The 18,900-nt window shown below is 35.6% G+C and overlaps 2 protein-coding genes across 2 annotated transcripts; one reads left to right on the top strand and one right to left on the bottom strand.

Moving 5' to 3' along the window:
* Window positions 1-270: 270 nt before the first annotated feature.
* Window positions 271-1,559, top strand: LOC137393879 (THAP domain-containing protein 1-like). The gene is made up of 4 exons (XM_068080592.1): window positions 271-347; window positions 740-932; window positions 1,174-1,309; window positions 1,534-1,559. Exons 1-4 carry the CDS (start codon window positions 271-273, stop codon window positions 1,557-1,559), a joined length of 432 nt encoding a protein of 143 aa, XP_067936693.1.
* A 3,362-nt stretch (window positions 1,560-4,921) lies between these two features.
* Window positions 4,922-18,883, bottom strand: LOC137393648 (type 2 phosphatidylinositol 4,5-bisphosphate 4-phosphatase-like). Its single transcript, XM_068080288.1, has 9 exons — window positions 18,813-18,883; window positions 15,912-16,009; window positions 14,414-14,577; window positions 13,574-13,680; window positions 10,538-10,646; window positions 10,328-10,383; window positions 7,448-7,538; window positions 7,284-7,335; window positions 4,922-5,460 (listed from the first exon to the last, which is right to left on the bottom strand). Exons 2-9 carry the CDS (start codon window positions 16,003-16,005, stop codon window positions 5,381-5,383), a joined length of 753 nt encoding a protein of 250 aa, XP_067936389.1. The 5' UTR covers window positions 16,006-16,009; window positions 18,813-18,883; the 3' UTR covers window positions 4,922-5,380.
* Window positions 18,884-18,900: the final 17 nt, after the last annotated feature.

Here is an 18,900-nt window from a genome sequence, read left to right as displayed (position 1 = left end):
AAATCACCACGGAGACATTAGTAGTAGAATGCTAGTAGCTAATAGATTAGTTATTGGAATTTCCAACCGGTCTTGGAATTTCCAACTTGGAAATCCCAAGTGAATGAGCTTAGAACGTAATTCTTAGTACATAGCCGCCGACAATCACTGAAAAGTTGGGGCGGCTCAGCCGCCCAGCCGTTCCAGAGAAGACGGGCCTGTTCTTTAGTACTGCTATTTCTTCTACGTTTGCTTTGCTTATTCTATGACTGTGATCATCACATTAACAGTATGCCAAATGGTAGTTTTTGTGCAGCCTTTGGCTGCTCCAATTCTAGTAGCAAGACACCAGACAAAAAGTTCCATGGGTGAGTCGTTGTAGTTTAGTTTTGTCAAGTTACTCATTCATATTTTCCGGTATATTTTATATTCACACAATAATATCATCAGTAGTTGAAATTAAAAAGGCTTGATTTAGCTGTATCAACAACTGAAATGAATGATCAAAGGTGTACCTAGAGAGATGATTGATTTGAATCATGTCCCTTGTTCTATCAATCATTGTTATGGTGTAGTAGGTATGCAAGCAAGTCAGTTACTTGTTTGATTCTGAACCCTCACTACCCTTTGTCTGTGTCCTTCCACTACCAGCCACTGGAGTTGATTACTGTTAGTTTGTGTTATCTATGACCTAATGCGACTGACCCTCCTTTATTTGTCACTCATTCACTATTCAGTTAATTTTTTATAATGTATACAGATTCCCGCTGAAGAATGAGAAGATGGCAAATAGATGGGTTCTTGCAACCAAGAGAGTAAATTTAAAACTTACTCCGTCAACCAAACTGTGCTCAGATCATTTCACAGATGCTGACTACACAGGTCCTCCAAAACAATCAAGATTGTTTCCAACTGCTGTTCCTACTATCTTCAACTTCCCAGAACACATGCAGGTAAGTTTGTTACGAACAGTGTTATCATCCAAAATAGACTGTGCATGTAAAGCTTCTTGATTCTTTATAAATGCTTTTATGTATGCACTCGGTTTGGCTTAGATCTTTGGTATTCTTGTAGTGTATCCATACCAGATGGAGACCCATGAATTATCACGGAATTATTAACATAATTTTCAATATTGATCGCCCAAGACGCAAACTACATAGTATTAGTTTAATACAATGTTTATGTCCTTAGCCGAAGAAATATCAACCAAGGAAAAAGAGACCACTCTCGAGCTCTGGTGATGAGACAGTAGAAGACTCCGCAACAGCTAGCTTTATTGACCCATCTCCCTCTATAGCATCAGAACATGACTGCTTTGCTGATAAAGGTTTGCAAAATCACTATTGCAGTAGCCATCATACCATGACCAATTAAACGCATGACAAAAGTATTCATTTATGTTACTTGTCGGAGTCATCCTGCTCAACAAATATTAGTTGGAAAAAATATAATCCATAATCATGAAAGTTACGTGGCAGTAAATCTATTTTGTATAAAGATTATTATTATTAATATGCGAGTCTGTTTGGATAAAACTGGCTGTGATTTTAGATGAATCTCTGACTGATAACGACTGATAATTTATAAACACCAGTAATATATATATATACATGTATATGTATTGGGATGCAGTATCTGAGTATCTATCTACTGATTTCATTAACTCACTTAACACTGTCTATGCAGTGTCTGTGCAAGTTATGTAAGTATTGAATTGCTTTAAATGATAAGCATATATTAGAGTAATAAACTATAATCATCATCTCTTTAATATGAGCAATAATTACTATCTTAACTGTGCAAATTCATGATCATTCTCACGGCTGATGTTATTGTTCTTGTCAATCACTACGAGCGACTAGCACAAAAAATGGGCGTGGCCTAAACGCTCCTTGATGGCACCGGAAACGCTCGTGTTGTTGAATGCACAGTTATCACTCTAGGGGGAGATAACTCTATGGTTGAAACCAACTTGTCAAACACTGTTGAAGCCTGAAGCCAACAGGGTGTGTTGAACCCAACACTATCTGAAATACAACTTGCTGGATCCAACAGAAAGGAGCTGAAACCAATTGTTATACACTGCTGCAGCCAACAGAATGCACTAAACACAACGATTCTTGTGAAACAATAAGAATAATATTAGTTAGTTGTTAGAACACTTGTTAGGATACTTGTTAGGATAATGTCTTTATTCAGGTCTATAGTTTTTGCTACGATTGACTAGAGCAATATTACTCTTTTAAAATGCTGAAGCATTAGACAAGCTTCTTCAGTAAATAAGCTTTATTTTATATTTTATAGTTTTTAATTTAGAAGCTATAAAATATAATATACATGTATATATTATATACATATATATTTATAAGCCTATATAATTTATACAAGGTTATAAATCATATCTTTCTTATGAGAGCAAAAGACTAACTCAACATAATAATTGTAGCAGTATTTATCACACAAGAGCGCATGTAATTTTGCTAGCCAACAATTGTTTAAATCAACCAATCACAAAGTGCTGCTGATTGCAAATTGTTTAAAAATTCTAATTACAAAACAATAAAAAATTAGTTGTTTGGCTAGTTATACTTGTAACAGTTAATCGTATGCAATGGTCAATCAATGAGCTCTTGATGACGGTTTAAATTAGACTTATGACCAGAAGATGTAAATTTCAGCTTTCACTTTTGATACAATTTTTATTGTCCAACCCGTTATTATTACTGAAATCAATCATCATCTATACACTAAAAATTTTGCAAATAGTTTCAAAGTAAAGTAAACTGAGTGTTGCTACTTCATTAACTTCTCTTCTCTACCATAAGTAAAAAAAGAGTTAATTGTTTAGAGCAATCCAATAAGAACAGCTCTTCTATTGTAGCAATTCAATAAGAACAGTTCTTCTATTGTAGCAATCCAATAAGAACAGAATATTGTAAATCCATGTGCTAACATATGTGGACTGCTTGCTGGTGTTGATCCATGAATGTATATTGTATGCCAGTGTTTTTGCATTATGCCAGCAAAGTATTATTTTAGGAACAAAATCTTTGGAAATTTGATAGTAAGTATCCTTTGAATTTTTTTATACACCAAGTTTTTTATATATCAGTCAAGCTCAAGAAAAAAATGATGGCTTAGCTAAAGTGCTCCATGCATTCATGTCTTCATCAGGTGAGATTTACAAAAATACTACACGTGTTCACGTGACTTAAGATAAAACACTTGTTACACACAATCTTTAGGCTTCTGGTATTGGAAGTTGTGATTATGATATGATAACTTGTTAATGTATTTTGTTTTATTCTTTGTGATCAATCAAGCAACAAATATTATAAATGCAATTGCTAAGCTAATCACTGCTATGAACTCTGCTTTCTAATGGTAAAAGGTATTATTGTGCACAACAAAGTATGGCAGCAAGTAACTCAACACCAGCTTCATAGACCTGAAGCTCAAAACTGAAATGTTATTTAGGTGCAAATAGCATATCAAACATGGTTATCATTAAACTTGTTACCAATAAATGACTGCAACTCGATAAATTTTTCTGAAAGTTGACAGACACTGTGTTGTATGACCAAAACTAATGATTTTTTAAAAAAGAACTAATTATGTGTAGGGTTATTTTCAAAAAGTTTAGTCACTCATTTTGTACTACATATATTATGCTAATATACAAATGAGAATCAGTTTTGTTTGTATTGTCTTAGCCTGTATAGCAATCGCTTAATGTAATCAATATTTTTTTATACATATTTTTTGTAGCTTAATCAGCTATTTTTTACTAAATAATACTTGTATATATGTACTGTGTCTCATCGGTTATGCACACTTTTACAAGAATGCTGGTTTTATAACACACTGGTCATGTGTACCCCTATTAACTGCATAAGAGACAGATAGCTCCATAAGATACCGACCAATCAGATAGTAAGAACCTATATTGTTAGTAGCTTGCATATACAGGAAAGTCAGCCGTCTGTTATCAATCATTAAATTCATATCATTATTGTTTTACCAGTAAGTTAGGATACAATTGTACTGTGTTGGTTACACATATGCAAGTTGTGATTGCATAATATCAAAACACAAAGTAAAGCAGGCAACCAAAGAGTACGTCAATATAAACATAGAGAATATCACAGTTACCATAATGGAAAGTACAACTATGCCAAGATTTATCCAGCAATATCATATATATGCAGCATATATATATCAATATCATAATACATAATATGTATTATGATATTGATATATATATGCTTTATATATCAGTTACCAGTATTCATATTGCTGGTATATTATACCAGCAATATGAATACCGGTAACTTGTCTGACATTTTGGAGTTGTGTCCTTGAATTGTAAGTTAAGAGAAGGTAACACACATCGCTTTTGATGACTTACAAGTACTTGTAACTTATTTATGAAGTTAAGATCAGCTCGTCTGATAACAATTGGCATAATGCATTGAAATTTAGTGGGAACACTTGGTTAGCCTTGCTGTTGTACACTAAAACTAATGTCAAATACAAAATGCAAATTTTATTTGTGGCCTTTTCATCTTCAATATTGCCTTTTTGACCACGTTGGAAGCCTGTCAGACCACAACTCATGGTTTGAGGGTCATCAATGTTTATCTGCCTTGTGTTTCATCAGATAAAGATACATGTACATGGCTGTACTTGGACCTACAACCTAATACATGTACATACAGCTATTACATGTACATACAGCTATTACATGTACATACCTCTAAATTCCTGAATGATGTTGGTGCACAAGGCATACTACTCATTAAAAAGTATTAACTAACTCTGCGGAGTGCATAATCAAAATACTTGTAACTTGCTCGTTACATCAAAGAATTTCGGTTAAATTTGAATGCACAAAGATAAGCACACAAACTTATTAACAAATCACAAAAAGCAATGCGTATAATAGTCAGAAATTTTTTTTGTATATTTTCTTGTATTTTGTCAATTACACCCACTATTGTAACAGTGATTATTGAACTAGCCAAAATGACTAGATACTAAAATGTTGGTAGTCGTATATCAGTCTATACCTGTTACACAAAGTAAAATAGTGGTAGCATATAATATTGAACAATATGCTATGAAATGATTCGTCCAAAATTATTAAAAATATATAATAAAAATTCTCTGTGGTAGAGAACAGATAGCCTATGTCACATTATGCTGATCAATTTTCTCAAGTGATGATTTCATTATGACAAAATATAACTTTGAACAAATGATTAAAAGTTAAGCATATAAAACATTGAAGTTGGAAACATAGTGCATGAAACAGAGCAACCAAATAAAATATTTAATAAAAAAGTGCTGGCAAAAAGTCAGTGGTTGCCAAGGTGATCCATCTATGGCCTGAGCTCCATCAGTCCAGCGGCTCGCTAACATTCACTCGGCAAAACAGGATGGCCCTCAAAATGTTCAACAGTCCGACAATGTACGCACCTGGACAATAACCTCAAAGTTAGTAACAGTATTTGCTATTCTTTTCTTAGACGATCAAGCAACTTTTCACGTAAGCAATCATAGAAGCAATTGAACCGCATAAAAAGATAGTGAAACAGCCAAATGCCAAAGGAATACTCTAATCACTGATGTTTTATAACTAACAAAAGTAAGATGAACACCTCATAGAATTATTATTAAGGCGCAAGCACACTAGGCAATGTGTAGTGTGATATCGGACCGCGGGGTGCCAATCTGCGCTGGGCGAGTTGTTGTTGCGCCATAACGCTTGACTCGCTCAATCAGAACTTTATTTCACAAATGCATCAAGGTACATTTTGATTGGTTGTTTTTCCTCAGAATTCACTGTTCTGGTTGCTAACTTCCTCATGTCAATGTTTACCAACTTACAATAACAAAATTTTGCTATTTTGTTATGATTGAAACATCATCAACAATAAACGCTAAATTGTTCATAGATTTAATAGCAGCATGTCCAGTCCTATACGATGTAACACACTAGAATTACAAAAGTACCCAGTTGAAAACCACAACATTTGGGAGTCAATTGTTGCGCAAATTGAGCATTTTGTGAATGGTAAGTAATTATTATTTATTACATTAAAAACTACTAGTGTGCAATTCGTAAAAGTGACATAGGCCTAACAAAAGCAGAAGTTGTTCATGTCGTTACCTAGAAGGCGCCATATTTAGATATATTTATTTATTCTCCAACAAAACGGGTTACACAGAATTTTTTTAGTCGTTTGCTCTCGTTACTGCTCGCTGGTGAATCGCCTAAATGTGCTTGGACAATTCACCCTTAGTTATACAGCAACAGTAAAGCGCGGGTAGAAAAAGGGAGCAACACACCCACGCAGGCATACTCATGTACGCACACCCACCTACGTATATTGTTACTCCTGATATATACATATATATATCCACTGCTGTATCTACGGCGAGGTCCATTGCTGTATATACAGTGGACCCGCAGTACAATATTAATTTTTTCCGGTGTTGGCATTGCAAGGCCAAAATGTCATATAGAGGTGTATAAAAACCCATAGCAATTATCTTATGCAAACACCTCTGGTAAAAATCATCAAAATTTTATATACGTACTGTACATATTAAAAATTAGTAACAAAATAGTATGTTAACACTAGTAACTATAGTTACTTACATAACTTTAGTATATTTAGTGATTATGATCTGCAATAAAATGTAACATTACAATATACTTTGTGCGGTACATACCATGGGGAGTTCTTACCTTCGAGAGACATATAACATAAACGCTGAATTTAACTTAAATGAACTTAGCTTACTAAACACATGCTTGAAGCTAAGTTTTAGTATGTATTTTACTAAACTTCCACTTTGTCATAGGCTAAAATTTTATTATTTCTCCGCTTTCGGTTTCGTTTTTACTATAACCTACAGCGAATAACGCCTGTGGGAGGAAATTTTGGCGAATAGCATACTGGTATTTTCATTATTTCGTCGTAATCAGACTACCAAATTTTAATTTTGAGATAAATTTTTATTGATATTGTGTGGCGGGGACGAAAAAGCATCGTGTTCCATATTGTAAGACGCACAAAATCGCTCAACAGGGACATCTTAACCCGGGAGCGCACTGCACATATACATATCAGGAGTATAAAAACTGTGGGTGAAAAAGGCAGAATAGGGAGATATGGTTGACAATATAGAGAAAGGGAAATGGGCAATAAAGTGAAATGTGGGCAATAAAGTAAAATATGGGCGGGCAGTATAGACAGACAGGAGTGGGTTGTCCTGAGAATAAATGGTCTCACCTATCCAGATAATGTACACGCCTACTCCATTATTAGTCTCCATGGCCACCACCTGCAACATTGCGTATGATATAGTGAGTTAAAAAGTACAATTTTTAAAAATGGTCACCTGTAGCCATTTTTTATAATCAGACAAAGTAGCATTTGTCGCATATGAATCTTACCGTTGTGATGACTCCAAGCAACAGGAAAAAGATGCCAATTAATCCAAAGAGAAGAGTTTTCCGTTTGATAAACTCTCGACCAACAGATGAGCTGCAGATAGCATATATAAACAGATGAGCTGCAGATAGCATATATAAAAACAGATGAGCTGCAGATAGCATATATAAACAAATTTGCAGCATAGATCTACAGCTAAAATCTCAAATGAAAACATTTCCTCGAACTAATGTATGCATATAGAATATTATACATATATATATACCTATATTATACATACATACTTTATTATACACCATATATAAATGGTTTTAGAGTGGAGTTAGGTAGAGAACTCGATACTAGAAGAATTGTAAGCAGAATATAATCTAATTATGATTTCTAAATATAAATTAGAATGCTTATTGTTGTGACAGCGCTGCTTTATGTGAGTCTAGTGATAAACCGCACAGCAGATGCAAGAGGTTTATGAGTGCAGTCTGCCACTAGACACTTATGAAACAGTGTTGTCATAACTATAAATATCATCTTAATGGTTTACTTGCAACAAAATTTACGCTACAGTTATTTGGTATCAAAAGATTCACCATGTCTTACTCTGCTGTGTTGTAAGTGCCAAATATGTGGAAATGTGATTACAAGCTCTTAAAAACTCAAAAACGAACAGTTAATCGCTGCCATCACAAAACCGCCATAGATTAGAATCTCTTTCCAAAACGGGCTCAAATGGGATGTAGATGAACGAGATGGCTTCTGTTTACACTTTCACGCAATCTCATTCATCGAAATATCTTCACAAATATACTTCACGTATTCAATAACACCATGTCTATTGTTCTTACGCGTCTATTTCATCATCCTTGTAATGCTGTCACTTTTAGCACTGATATCTTATGACATACCGTAAAATGCCGTTTAATTTTTTAACCTTAGCTCGAAGGAGTCTATATCATTGTCTGATAAACATGACAAGCCTGTTGGTCACCTGTGATATTGAAAAATGCTGCAGAAATTATTCGCGCTGTTTGGCACGAAGTATTGGGTCACATGATCAGATTACGACTAGACAATTAGATCAAGCCAAAACAAAACTGTAAAGTAGCGAGCATTTATACTTGCTACGGGCTCTTCGGTAAAACCCGAAGTGTTTGTCATAAACTAGTGCTAAGAGAAGTTTTGTATTGAGCCTTTTAATTCGCGAGTCAAAACAATAACCAAATAGAATGACTACGTCAGAGAAATAAACTGATTGCGATCTACGGGGGTTTCGTGATGGCAGCAATTAACTGTTCATTTTTGAGCTTTCAAGAATCACATTTTCACATATTTTGCACCTACAACACAGGAGAGTAAAACATGGTGAATCTTTTGATACCAAATGACGGTAATGTGAATTTGGTTGCAAATCAACCTTTAAATATATATATACTAGCCGAATGCCCAAGTAATAGAATAATTACCTAATGTTTTTGAGTAACTTATCTAAAAAGCTAGATCTTTACAGACGGTCTCCTACTTACGAACATTCGAGTTACGAACATTCGAGTTATGAACATTCGAGTTACAAACAACGGTACATATGAATAGGTCTGCGCGTATGTCCGCCGCTAATACCGACGGTATTACCGACGTAGTAGGGGCAGAAAGAGGCACTACTCAGAAGCACCACCCAGCATCCACCTTCCTCTGCCCAGTTCGTTGCAGTGCATAAGTGTGTGAACGTATCTCCAGTGCGCAAAGAACTTTTTTATTTTTACTGTATGTATTGTAAAGGAATTTACCGGCCTTTACTTGGCACGATCTAGACTAATAAATAAAGAGAAGAGAGTGCGTGTATTTCATTCAGTTTTTTATTAGCGAAGGAAATTTCACTAGCCGAGGAGCATACGGCTATCTGCTCTGCTCAACTAAATGAGCGCGCTCCTTTATATACAATAATATCAACCGTACCGGCTAACGGCAAACGGTAAGAACACCGGCTAACAAGGTGAATAAATAGGACCGCTAGCGCGTTGCTATGACAACAATATAAGTGCCGATAAGTGATAGTGTTATGACGGGATATCAGATATAACAATAGCATAACGAGTGAAACAACTATATAATAAAAGGACAACACATACAAAATAAGACAACAACGATAAGTGATAGCATAACGATTAAAACAACGATATAATAAAAAAGGACAAGACCTACAATAAATAAGAAATGCAGTGTCATGGCCCAGCGTCCACCACAATATTCTCTCCATTTTACTAATCTTTTTGTTCAGTGCAAACCAATACAGGTTACTTATACAAGCCTTAAACATACTTATATAAACCTTCAATATACTTATATAGGCCTTGAACATAAATTATAATACAAAATGTAGCACTGAAACAGCTTACGAACAAATTCACCTTACGAACAATCGTTCGGAACGTAACTCGTTCGTAAGTAGGGGACCGTCTGTACTAAAATCTCTACTAAAACAGTACCCGCATTTTGGGCCGGCTTAATAATTGTTGCGCGTCACTGTCAAAAGTGTTATTTATTAACCCCAAGCCAGCTAAAGCGTGAGTATCTTAACCAATGTAATGACTATTTGCCCAATGAATCCATTGTATTCCGTGTAGCTTAATAGTTAAGTTTGCCTCCTCTAGATCTGAAGGTCCCGAGATGAAATCTAGTGATTCGCAGATTTTTCATTGCTAGGTTTTAATTGATATAACTGGACACAGGGTTTAACAAAAAGACAAACACCGAGCTTTATATATAGATGTATATCTTTTAGCTTCTTGTAACTTGCAGGTTCTAAAAGTTGCTCACAAAACTAGATCACAATTTCATCTTCCTATGAAATACTCGATTACCTTATCTGCATATCTGAAACCACTTACCGTACGCCACACCGAGGGCAGATTGCCAGCTTGTGCTTCACATTCTGTTTGAGAAACTAAAATCAGTTGACAAAAGTTTTGACATCCATCTACTAAAGAGGGGAAAAGATATACAATTTTAAACAGCAACAAGGCACTCAAGCTAGTTGTGACAGGCATACCGGAATTGTGTAATGCGAAACAGACATAGCCCTACTCTGACACACTTACCACAAATATGTGTTCACAGTGAAAGCACCGAACCCGTACTGTTGGCCCTATGATGTGAGAGGCTGCCCCGAAATGGGTGGCTTGTGGCTGCAGACCAATCATACGTCGGCTGAAATTCCATGAAGGTAAAAAGAATGTGCCAGCTAAATGCAAGGATAAGAGAGGCGCTCTTTTCTAGAACAATGTGCAACTTGTATCTTGATAACCTAATCACTATGGTTCCTTATCGGCTATACCAGCAGGTTATCAAGTAGCAATAAATGGAGAAATAAGTCTAAAGAGTGCTGTAAACCTAGAGAAATAGCTAGGGTAGTGCTGTAAACATAGAGCAATAGTTAGGGTAGTGCTGTAAACATAGAGCAATAGCTAGGGTAGTGCTGTAAACATAGAGCAATAGCTAGGGCAGTGCTGTAAACATAGAGTAATAGCTAGGGTAGTGCTGTAAACATAGAGCAATAGCTAGGGTAGTGCTGTAAACATAGAGTAATAGCTAGGGTAGTGCTGTAAACATAGAGTAATAGCTAGGGTAGTGCTGTAAACATAGAGCAATAGCTAGGGTAGTGCTGTAAACATAGAGAAATAGTTAGGGTAGTGCTGTAAACATAGAGTAATAGCTAGGGTAGTGCTGTAAACATAGAGCAATAGCTAGGGTAGTGCTGTAAACATAGAGTAATAGTTAGGGTAGTGCTGTAAACATAGAGTAATAGCTAGGGTAGTGCTGTAAACATAGAGCAATAGTTAGGGTAGTGCTGTAAACATAGAGCAATAGCTAGGGTAGTGCTGTAAACATGAAGCAATAGCTAGGGTAGTGCTGTAAACATAGAGTAATAGCTAAGGTAGTGCTGTAAACATAGAGCAATAGCTAGGGTAGGGCTGTAAACATAGAGCAATAGCTAGGGTAGTGCTGTAAACATAGAGCAATAGTTAGGGTAGTGCTGTAAACATAGAGTAATAGCTAGGGTAGTGCTGTAAACATAGAGTAATAGTTAGGGTAGTGCTGTAAACATAGAGTAATAGCTAGGGTAGTGCTGTAAACATAGAGCAATAGCTAGGGTAGTGCTGTAAACATAGAGCAATAGCTAGGGTAGTGCTGTAAACATGAAGCAATAGCTAGGGTAGTGCTGTAAACATAGAGTAATAGTTAGGGTAGTGCTGTAAACATAGAGTAATAGCTAGGGTAGTGCTGTAAACATAGAGTAATAGCTAGGGCAGTGCTGTAAACATAGAGCAATAGCTAAGGTAGTGCTGTAAACATAGAGCAATAGCTAGGGTAGTGCTGTAAACATAGAGCAATAGCTAGGGTAGTGCTGTAAACATAGAGCAATAGCTAGGGTAGTGCTGTAAACATAGAGCAATAGCTAGGGCAGTGCTGTAGACATAAACTGTAAACGCAGTGCTATACACATGCATTCTATCTATCATATGAATTCTATTTTGTACTCTGCCAACTTGATACGAATATGAACTATTGCAACACATGTTCATACGTAAAATCAGTATGACAAGCTAATTTAATGTAGAGAAGAACGGAGCCAGTAAATATTCCAGATCATACAATTAACGGAAAGCAATACGCTGAATTAAAAGTTTCGCGTGGCCCATACTATTTTCTTAATATTTGTTATGACAAGATTTTACAACATAATTTAGCATCAATGTCCAAATTCTACAAACATAAACACAGGCTAACTGCAAGGAAAATGGCATCATGAATCCTACATCCCTGCACCCTGATGCTCTAATAAAACCTAAAGAAATAAAAGCTTACACTTTCTTCAAAAAGAAGTGAGAAAGAATTTCAAAACGAAAGAGAAAAATAACTAGAATATTCGCATCACCTCAGATTTGCTAATACTATGAAACAAAGAAACATCTGGCGTAATCTTCACCATCACCAACTAAGATCGGAGCACTGACCCGAGATGCCATTTCTACCTTTGCCTTTCCACCACTTGTTACAATATGAGGAGCTCAAAATGAATTACCATAGAAAGAAACTGTCAAACTAATAATTGTCCAAGTTTTATTGCTGACTAAATGAAGATCAGCGAGTCTGATGTCAAGTGCTAAGTAATATTCATTCAAGTTCTGATTACCTACTGGAAGTGTATTGGAATGCTGTAACCTATGGAAGGGAATGAGGCAGGCTTTCTCAATGGCTATTCGCCGATAAAAACACAATGAGTACAAGCTGTATAGTTAAACAATGCTACAAGTTAGTAAACAACGCCAGTGAAGTTACACTAATGAGAAGAAACTGTCTCTTGTAGAGTGAATCGTCTTTCAACTGTAAGCAGCAGTAGTGGCACACAACGTTCAACGTCCAACATGTATGGAGGTTTTCTGATGCTGCTAGCAAGGGAAGGCAAACAGAGGGATATGTAGCTAATAAGGGAGGGTAAACAGAGGGATATGTAGCTAGTAAGAGAGGGTAAACAGAGGGATATGTAGCTAGTAAAGGAGGGTAAACAGAAGGATATGTAGCTAGTAAGGGAGGGTAAACAGAAGGATATGTAGCTAGTAAGGGAGGGTAAACAGAGGGATATGTAGCTAGTAAGGGAGGGTAAACAGAAGGATATGTAGCTAGTAAAGGAGGGTAAACAGAAGGATATGTAGCTAGTAAGAGAGGGTAAACGGAGGGATACGTAGTTGGTAAGGGAGGGCAAACAGAGAGATATGTAGCTAGTAAGGAAGGGCAAACAGAGGGATATGTAGCTAGTAAGGGAGGGTAAACAGAGGGATATCTAGCTAGTAAGGGAGGGTAAACAGAGGGATATGTAACTAGTAAGGGAGGGTAAACAGAGGCATTCAGTTTTTTCTGAAACTGTTCCTTTGATATTACACTATGCTATGTTGGTTGAACCTTTATTCTGCACTTAGCTATCAGGTTCTGTCGCCGATTGAAATTATAATTGCTTGACTTTTTCAATGCTATCAGCTGTAATTACCTATTTTGTTCTACCTTGAGAACAACACAAGTTTTTGTTATTATACATGACATTTGATGTAGCAAAAAATGAAGGATTCATAACTCACCAGTTCTCACGAGGGCACGCAATTCTGACAGCTCCAACACTGCACATGAGCAGGCAGTTACACGGGCATCGAATGTACTTCTTTCCTGGAGGAGCATTTTTAATAGGCTGCAAATGCCAAGAGAACTAGAAGCCTTCCAATCAAGAATATGAACTAAGTCTAGCAATTTCTGTTGGGATACTGCTCACCTTCCATTACTGAGCACTATAAATGAACTACAACTCTACTCACTGCTGTTATCTCAGCTAAAACAATTGTTACACCTACATGAATGAGACTAACAATACCACTGTATAATCTTGAACGGGAGCCTGAGCTTGAAACAGTAAAACAGACATAAAAAATATTTTGATTAACAAAATCCCATGATTATTTGAACATTAAGTGAATGAATAAACAGCCTTGGTGACAGAGGGGCTAGTTAACCAATGAACGGTTGATACACTATTGAAGTGCGCAAATGTGCCACAAGCTAATATACCTTTGACTACCCATGTTCTATTAATTATGAATTATTACTCGCATGCGAATGCTCATGCAAGACAAACAACAGAGTAGATATCCAGCATTTATTTCAGACAAAATCATCAATATACTTGTTCTTATCTTACTCTCTACCTTTGAAAAACATTCATATTGTTAGTATAGTAAAGCATTGTTTATAAAGATATATTACAGAAAATAACATGTCTGAATGATTCTTGAATACAGTATCCAAGTGAAACCTGGTTCTCACAGCTCAGCCTGAACATATGAGCAAAAATCACTTGTTTCTGAAGACCATTATGTGATGACTTACATTACAATAGAAATATTTCCAACTACATAAATGTTACTTACTGTAGCTTCATTACACTGGGTGCACTTGACAACATAAAGGTGGCTAGAACCCTGAAGACTGATGTGTGCCTGACAGACTTTGCAGTTGATATGGGTTATCTGAGGCAAGCTGCTAGGAGTGTATGGTGGAGGCAACTCCTGTTGTCTCACACTTTCGTCGCTGTCTACAAATGTCAAGTATTTATCTCATTCAGGCAGGTTCTAAGCGGCTTTGCTAAATAACATACCAAGATGTGTTATGATGTCAGAGAATAGTCAATCGTTGAACTCTGTAGATGAAATTATATTGGCCTAGTTCTTTGATAAACTTTTACTTTTTAAAGAGAAAATATCCTATGTACATTTTTAAAGGTTGACTCGCAACAAAATTCACATTACAGTTATTTAATATGAAAAGATTCACCACGTTTTACTCTGTTGTGTTGTAGGTGCAAAATATGTGGAAAGGTGATTACAAACTCTTAACAGCTCAAAAACGAACAGAAAATCGCAGCCACAGGAGACCGCCGTAGTTTGGATTCACTTTCCAAAACGGCTCAAATGTGATGTAGTTGTGAGAGATGGTTTCTGTTTACACTTTCATGTAACCTTATTCGTCGAAATATTTTCACGAATATACTTCACGCATTCAATAAAACTATGTCTATTGTTCTTACGCGTCTATTTTATCGTCATCGTAATGCTGTCACTTTTAGCACTGATATCTTATAACTTACCGTAAAAATTCGTTTAATTTTTTAGCCTTAGCTTGAAGGAGTACATATCATTGTCTGATAATCATGACGAGCCTGTTGGTCGCTTGTGATAATCGAAAAGTGCTGCAGAAATTATTTTCGAAGTATTGGGTCACATGATTAGATTACGACTTGTCGATTAGACCAAACCGAAACAAAACTGTAAAGTAGCGAGCAACTATATTTGATACGGGGTCTTCGGTAAAACCCGAAGTGTTTGTCATAAACTAGTGCTACGATAAGTTTTATATTGAGCTTTTTATTGACCTTTCAATTCACGAGAGAACATCACGTGACAAGACAATAACCAAATTTCGTGGCTACGTCATCGAAATAAAGAGATTCCAATCTACGGCGGCTTTTCGTTTTTGAGCTTTTAAGAGCTTGTAATCACATTTCTACATATTTGGCACCTACAACACAACAGAGTAAGACATGGTGAATCTTTTGATACCAAATAACTGTAATGTGAATTTTGTTGCAAGTCAACTTTTAATATTGATCTCCTTTCAAAGAAATAGTTGGAGCTCTACAAGGCACCTATGACACGAGACTGATCATGGGTTATTCTTTAACAGCACATAAACTGTCTTGTTGTTGGCAAACCATTACACAACCACTTCAACAACCACTTCAACACTGTCATTGATCGGTAGCCTGTTTTATGATTCCAATTCAACAGGACAACTAAATGCTTTCTAACATTTAGTTGCCCCATGACAAAATTTGTATAACATAAAAACACCATTCTTTATTGGTCTCACCATTGGACTTATTCAGATCGACTTCTGTGTAAGTCGGTGGAGGCGCTGACAGAGGTTCACCATTTGAAGCCAGCAGTGGCTGATTCTCAGCCATTTCACTACAACAAATGTGTCTGCAATTAGGTTGCTAGTTTCAGAAAAGGTCAAAATCTTGGTCTTCCGTACGACTCCACAACTGATATGAGTAAGGTGGACTTTAAAAACTCCATTTATGGTTGACAAACTGCGAATTCATTACTGAACTTCATAAACGATGGCACGCAAAGTTACATATGTCATTAAATGACTGATGTTTTTTTCAGGTCGTTGCCAACATTCACGTACATTTTAGTAAGTTACAAGCAATACTTAACATGACCTGAAAAATGGTGATTATATATAAAAGAAGACTAAATAACATGGCCCTACCAAACTGTTTTACGTGAACATGATTCAATAGAACCTTTACAATTAAATATAAATTTGTTTCCCTTGGTCAACTTTATTTTCTTTAGCTCAAATGTAGTCTTCTACTCATTTTACTGCTACCATTACAACATCTCGTGTAACAAGCCACAAAAATTGAAAAACTTGACTATTTCTGGCTCTAAGCTACACATGGAAAAATTTATTATTTGCATAATATTGAAATATGTTATATGAAAATTAATAAACAAATATAATTTTGCTGACTATTCCTGGCATATTATTAAAAGATAACTACATGTAGTGACCACAGTAGATAAGCAAGTTTATATTATAGTTGTTTGCTAGTTATTACTGGTGAGTTGATTGCTCAACTCTGCAGTAATTTTACTAATAGACTCGGCAAAAGCTGACCGAAAAACCTCTCCTTGGCCATTACTTTAAGATGTTTATCTGCTATGAACCATTTTAGAGCCTTCACAGAAGTGTGGTATAAGAATTTGATAAGCTTTACACCAATAAGTTTTTTATAGTTTAATTTACATGAAAACAGAATTTAGATTTGACCCCTTTGACCCCTTGTGTGCCCCAATAGTGTGCTCAAACAATGCTGACTATACATTTCGACAGCTGACTACACAATACTTTATGTAAGTGTTTATAACAAAATACAACCCCGAAAATGGATGTCTTCACATGCTTATCCCAGCCACATATAAAAGTTTATCAATGTACTGTTTTTGTAATATTCAACCAAGTTTGATAAAAACAAAACTGAAATTCAAAGAAAATTAAACTTTGGTGACATTTATACTTTAGCAAAAAAGATAAGATGCTAATATTGACCAACAGCAGCACACAATAGATTTAAATTCTATAGCTACATAAAAAAATTAATAGCAATAGCAATACCCTAATAATCTAATAACTTCTATTGATGATAGAGCTTGTTTCTCTGGCGAATAATAGCTCATTTTAAATGAAGTTCTACAAAAGAATTTTATGTGTCTTTGGCTATCAGAAATGCAATACTAAAGACAGCATGCAACAATTGATGTATAAAAACTATAGTGTTTCTAGCGTGAATGATATGTGATAGTGTGATACTATCAAATATGCTATGACGCTTTGACAGAAGTCCATCGACAACAATTTAGCCTTACAGTATTTAAGCACTAATAACTAGAAAAGCAACGATTCAATGTCTGGAAATAGATCCAAATCACTGATTTTCATTAAGATCTGAACCCTAATCCAGATTTTTTGTATTGCGCGACTAAGTAAAGACCGGCAAGGACTGACCCAAATACTTGACCTCCATATCAGTGCATATATTACAATCAGAACATCTCTACTAATGACTCAAAGTTAAATGTGTATTATCTGAAAGATTTCATGAAGATGTCTATATATGACTTTCCAACATTATTATGTGCCATTTAGAGGATGCCAAGTCATGATTAATGCAAGTAGATCACAAAAAGCTCTTATTTTCTGGCTTTCAGACAGATGAGATGTTTAAGAAAGCAGGGGTTTCACAAATGAGTAATAGATTGAAAATTATGATTGCCTACTATTTATAGCGAAAGGTATTAAAAGCAATTTAACATGTTAATGATTTAATAACTCAGCAATATAACTTGGAATTACTCCGACATGGTGTATCATAGGTGCCCAAAACACATTGCAAAACCTTGTTATTGCACGCAAGAGGTAATATTTTTGCCTTCCAGAAAAATGGAGATTAAATTTATCTTGTCTTGTATTAATATCTGTCTTGCTACAACGCTGAAGCACAGCACAGCCTGCATAAAATCCATTCTATTCTCTCCTATATGATCTAATGGTATATACATGTATATGCCCAACCATTGGTAGCATAGATAGTGCTTGAGAAATCAAGTTTCAAATGAGTACACAAATTTTTCATGAACTTGGAAAAAATTATTGCACAATTATGTCGATACGGCGTACTACTCTTTTACCTATTCATTATTTGTATGAAGTTCACAATGTGCGTTGTCTTCAGAATTAGTTTCAAAGAGATGTTATATTTACCCATACGATTGTGAAGTAATGCATGCCCTTTATTGAACCCTGAGTCTTCTTTTATCCGTTAAACATTTGCATTCTAATTAACAAATTTAGCAGGCGTAAAACATACAGTTCCTATGCCAATTGATAATTTTATAATTACTAGAGCGTGAAAGACTGTACAAATTAAGAATTCATAAACGTGTCAACGTATAAGATAACTGTGAATTGACATGATAAAGGCCCATGATAACCATGTAGCTCTTTCTACTTTTATATGTATGAATTGAACATCTGACCAAATGGTCAAATACTTCTTGTTTACACCTACGTCGATGCTGGAGTTATTAAACCTTTTCACGTTTTAATTATATTCGCGTTTTTCATACGTCCCATAAGCTTTGTGAAAGAAAATAATTTGAGAAAATCAGTTCAACGACATATCGGATTAATATTGCTTACGACCATAGAGAATCTCTTTGCAAATGAACGAAAACGGCGACTTTCGTATAAAATGAAGTTCCGAGTCCGGAATAATAGGCTCAGCTAA

Source organism: Watersipora subatra, chromosome 4, assembly GCF_963576615.1.
Source record: "Watersipora subatra chromosome 4, tzWatSuba1.1, whole genome shotgun sequence".
Lineage (NCBI taxonomy): Eukaryota > Metazoa > Bryozoa > Gymnolaemata > Cheilostomatida > Watersiporidae > Watersipora > Watersipora subatra.
The sequence above is the reverse complement of the archived record's forward strand: the minus strand, read 5'-3'. Positions and strand labels throughout refer to the sequence as shown.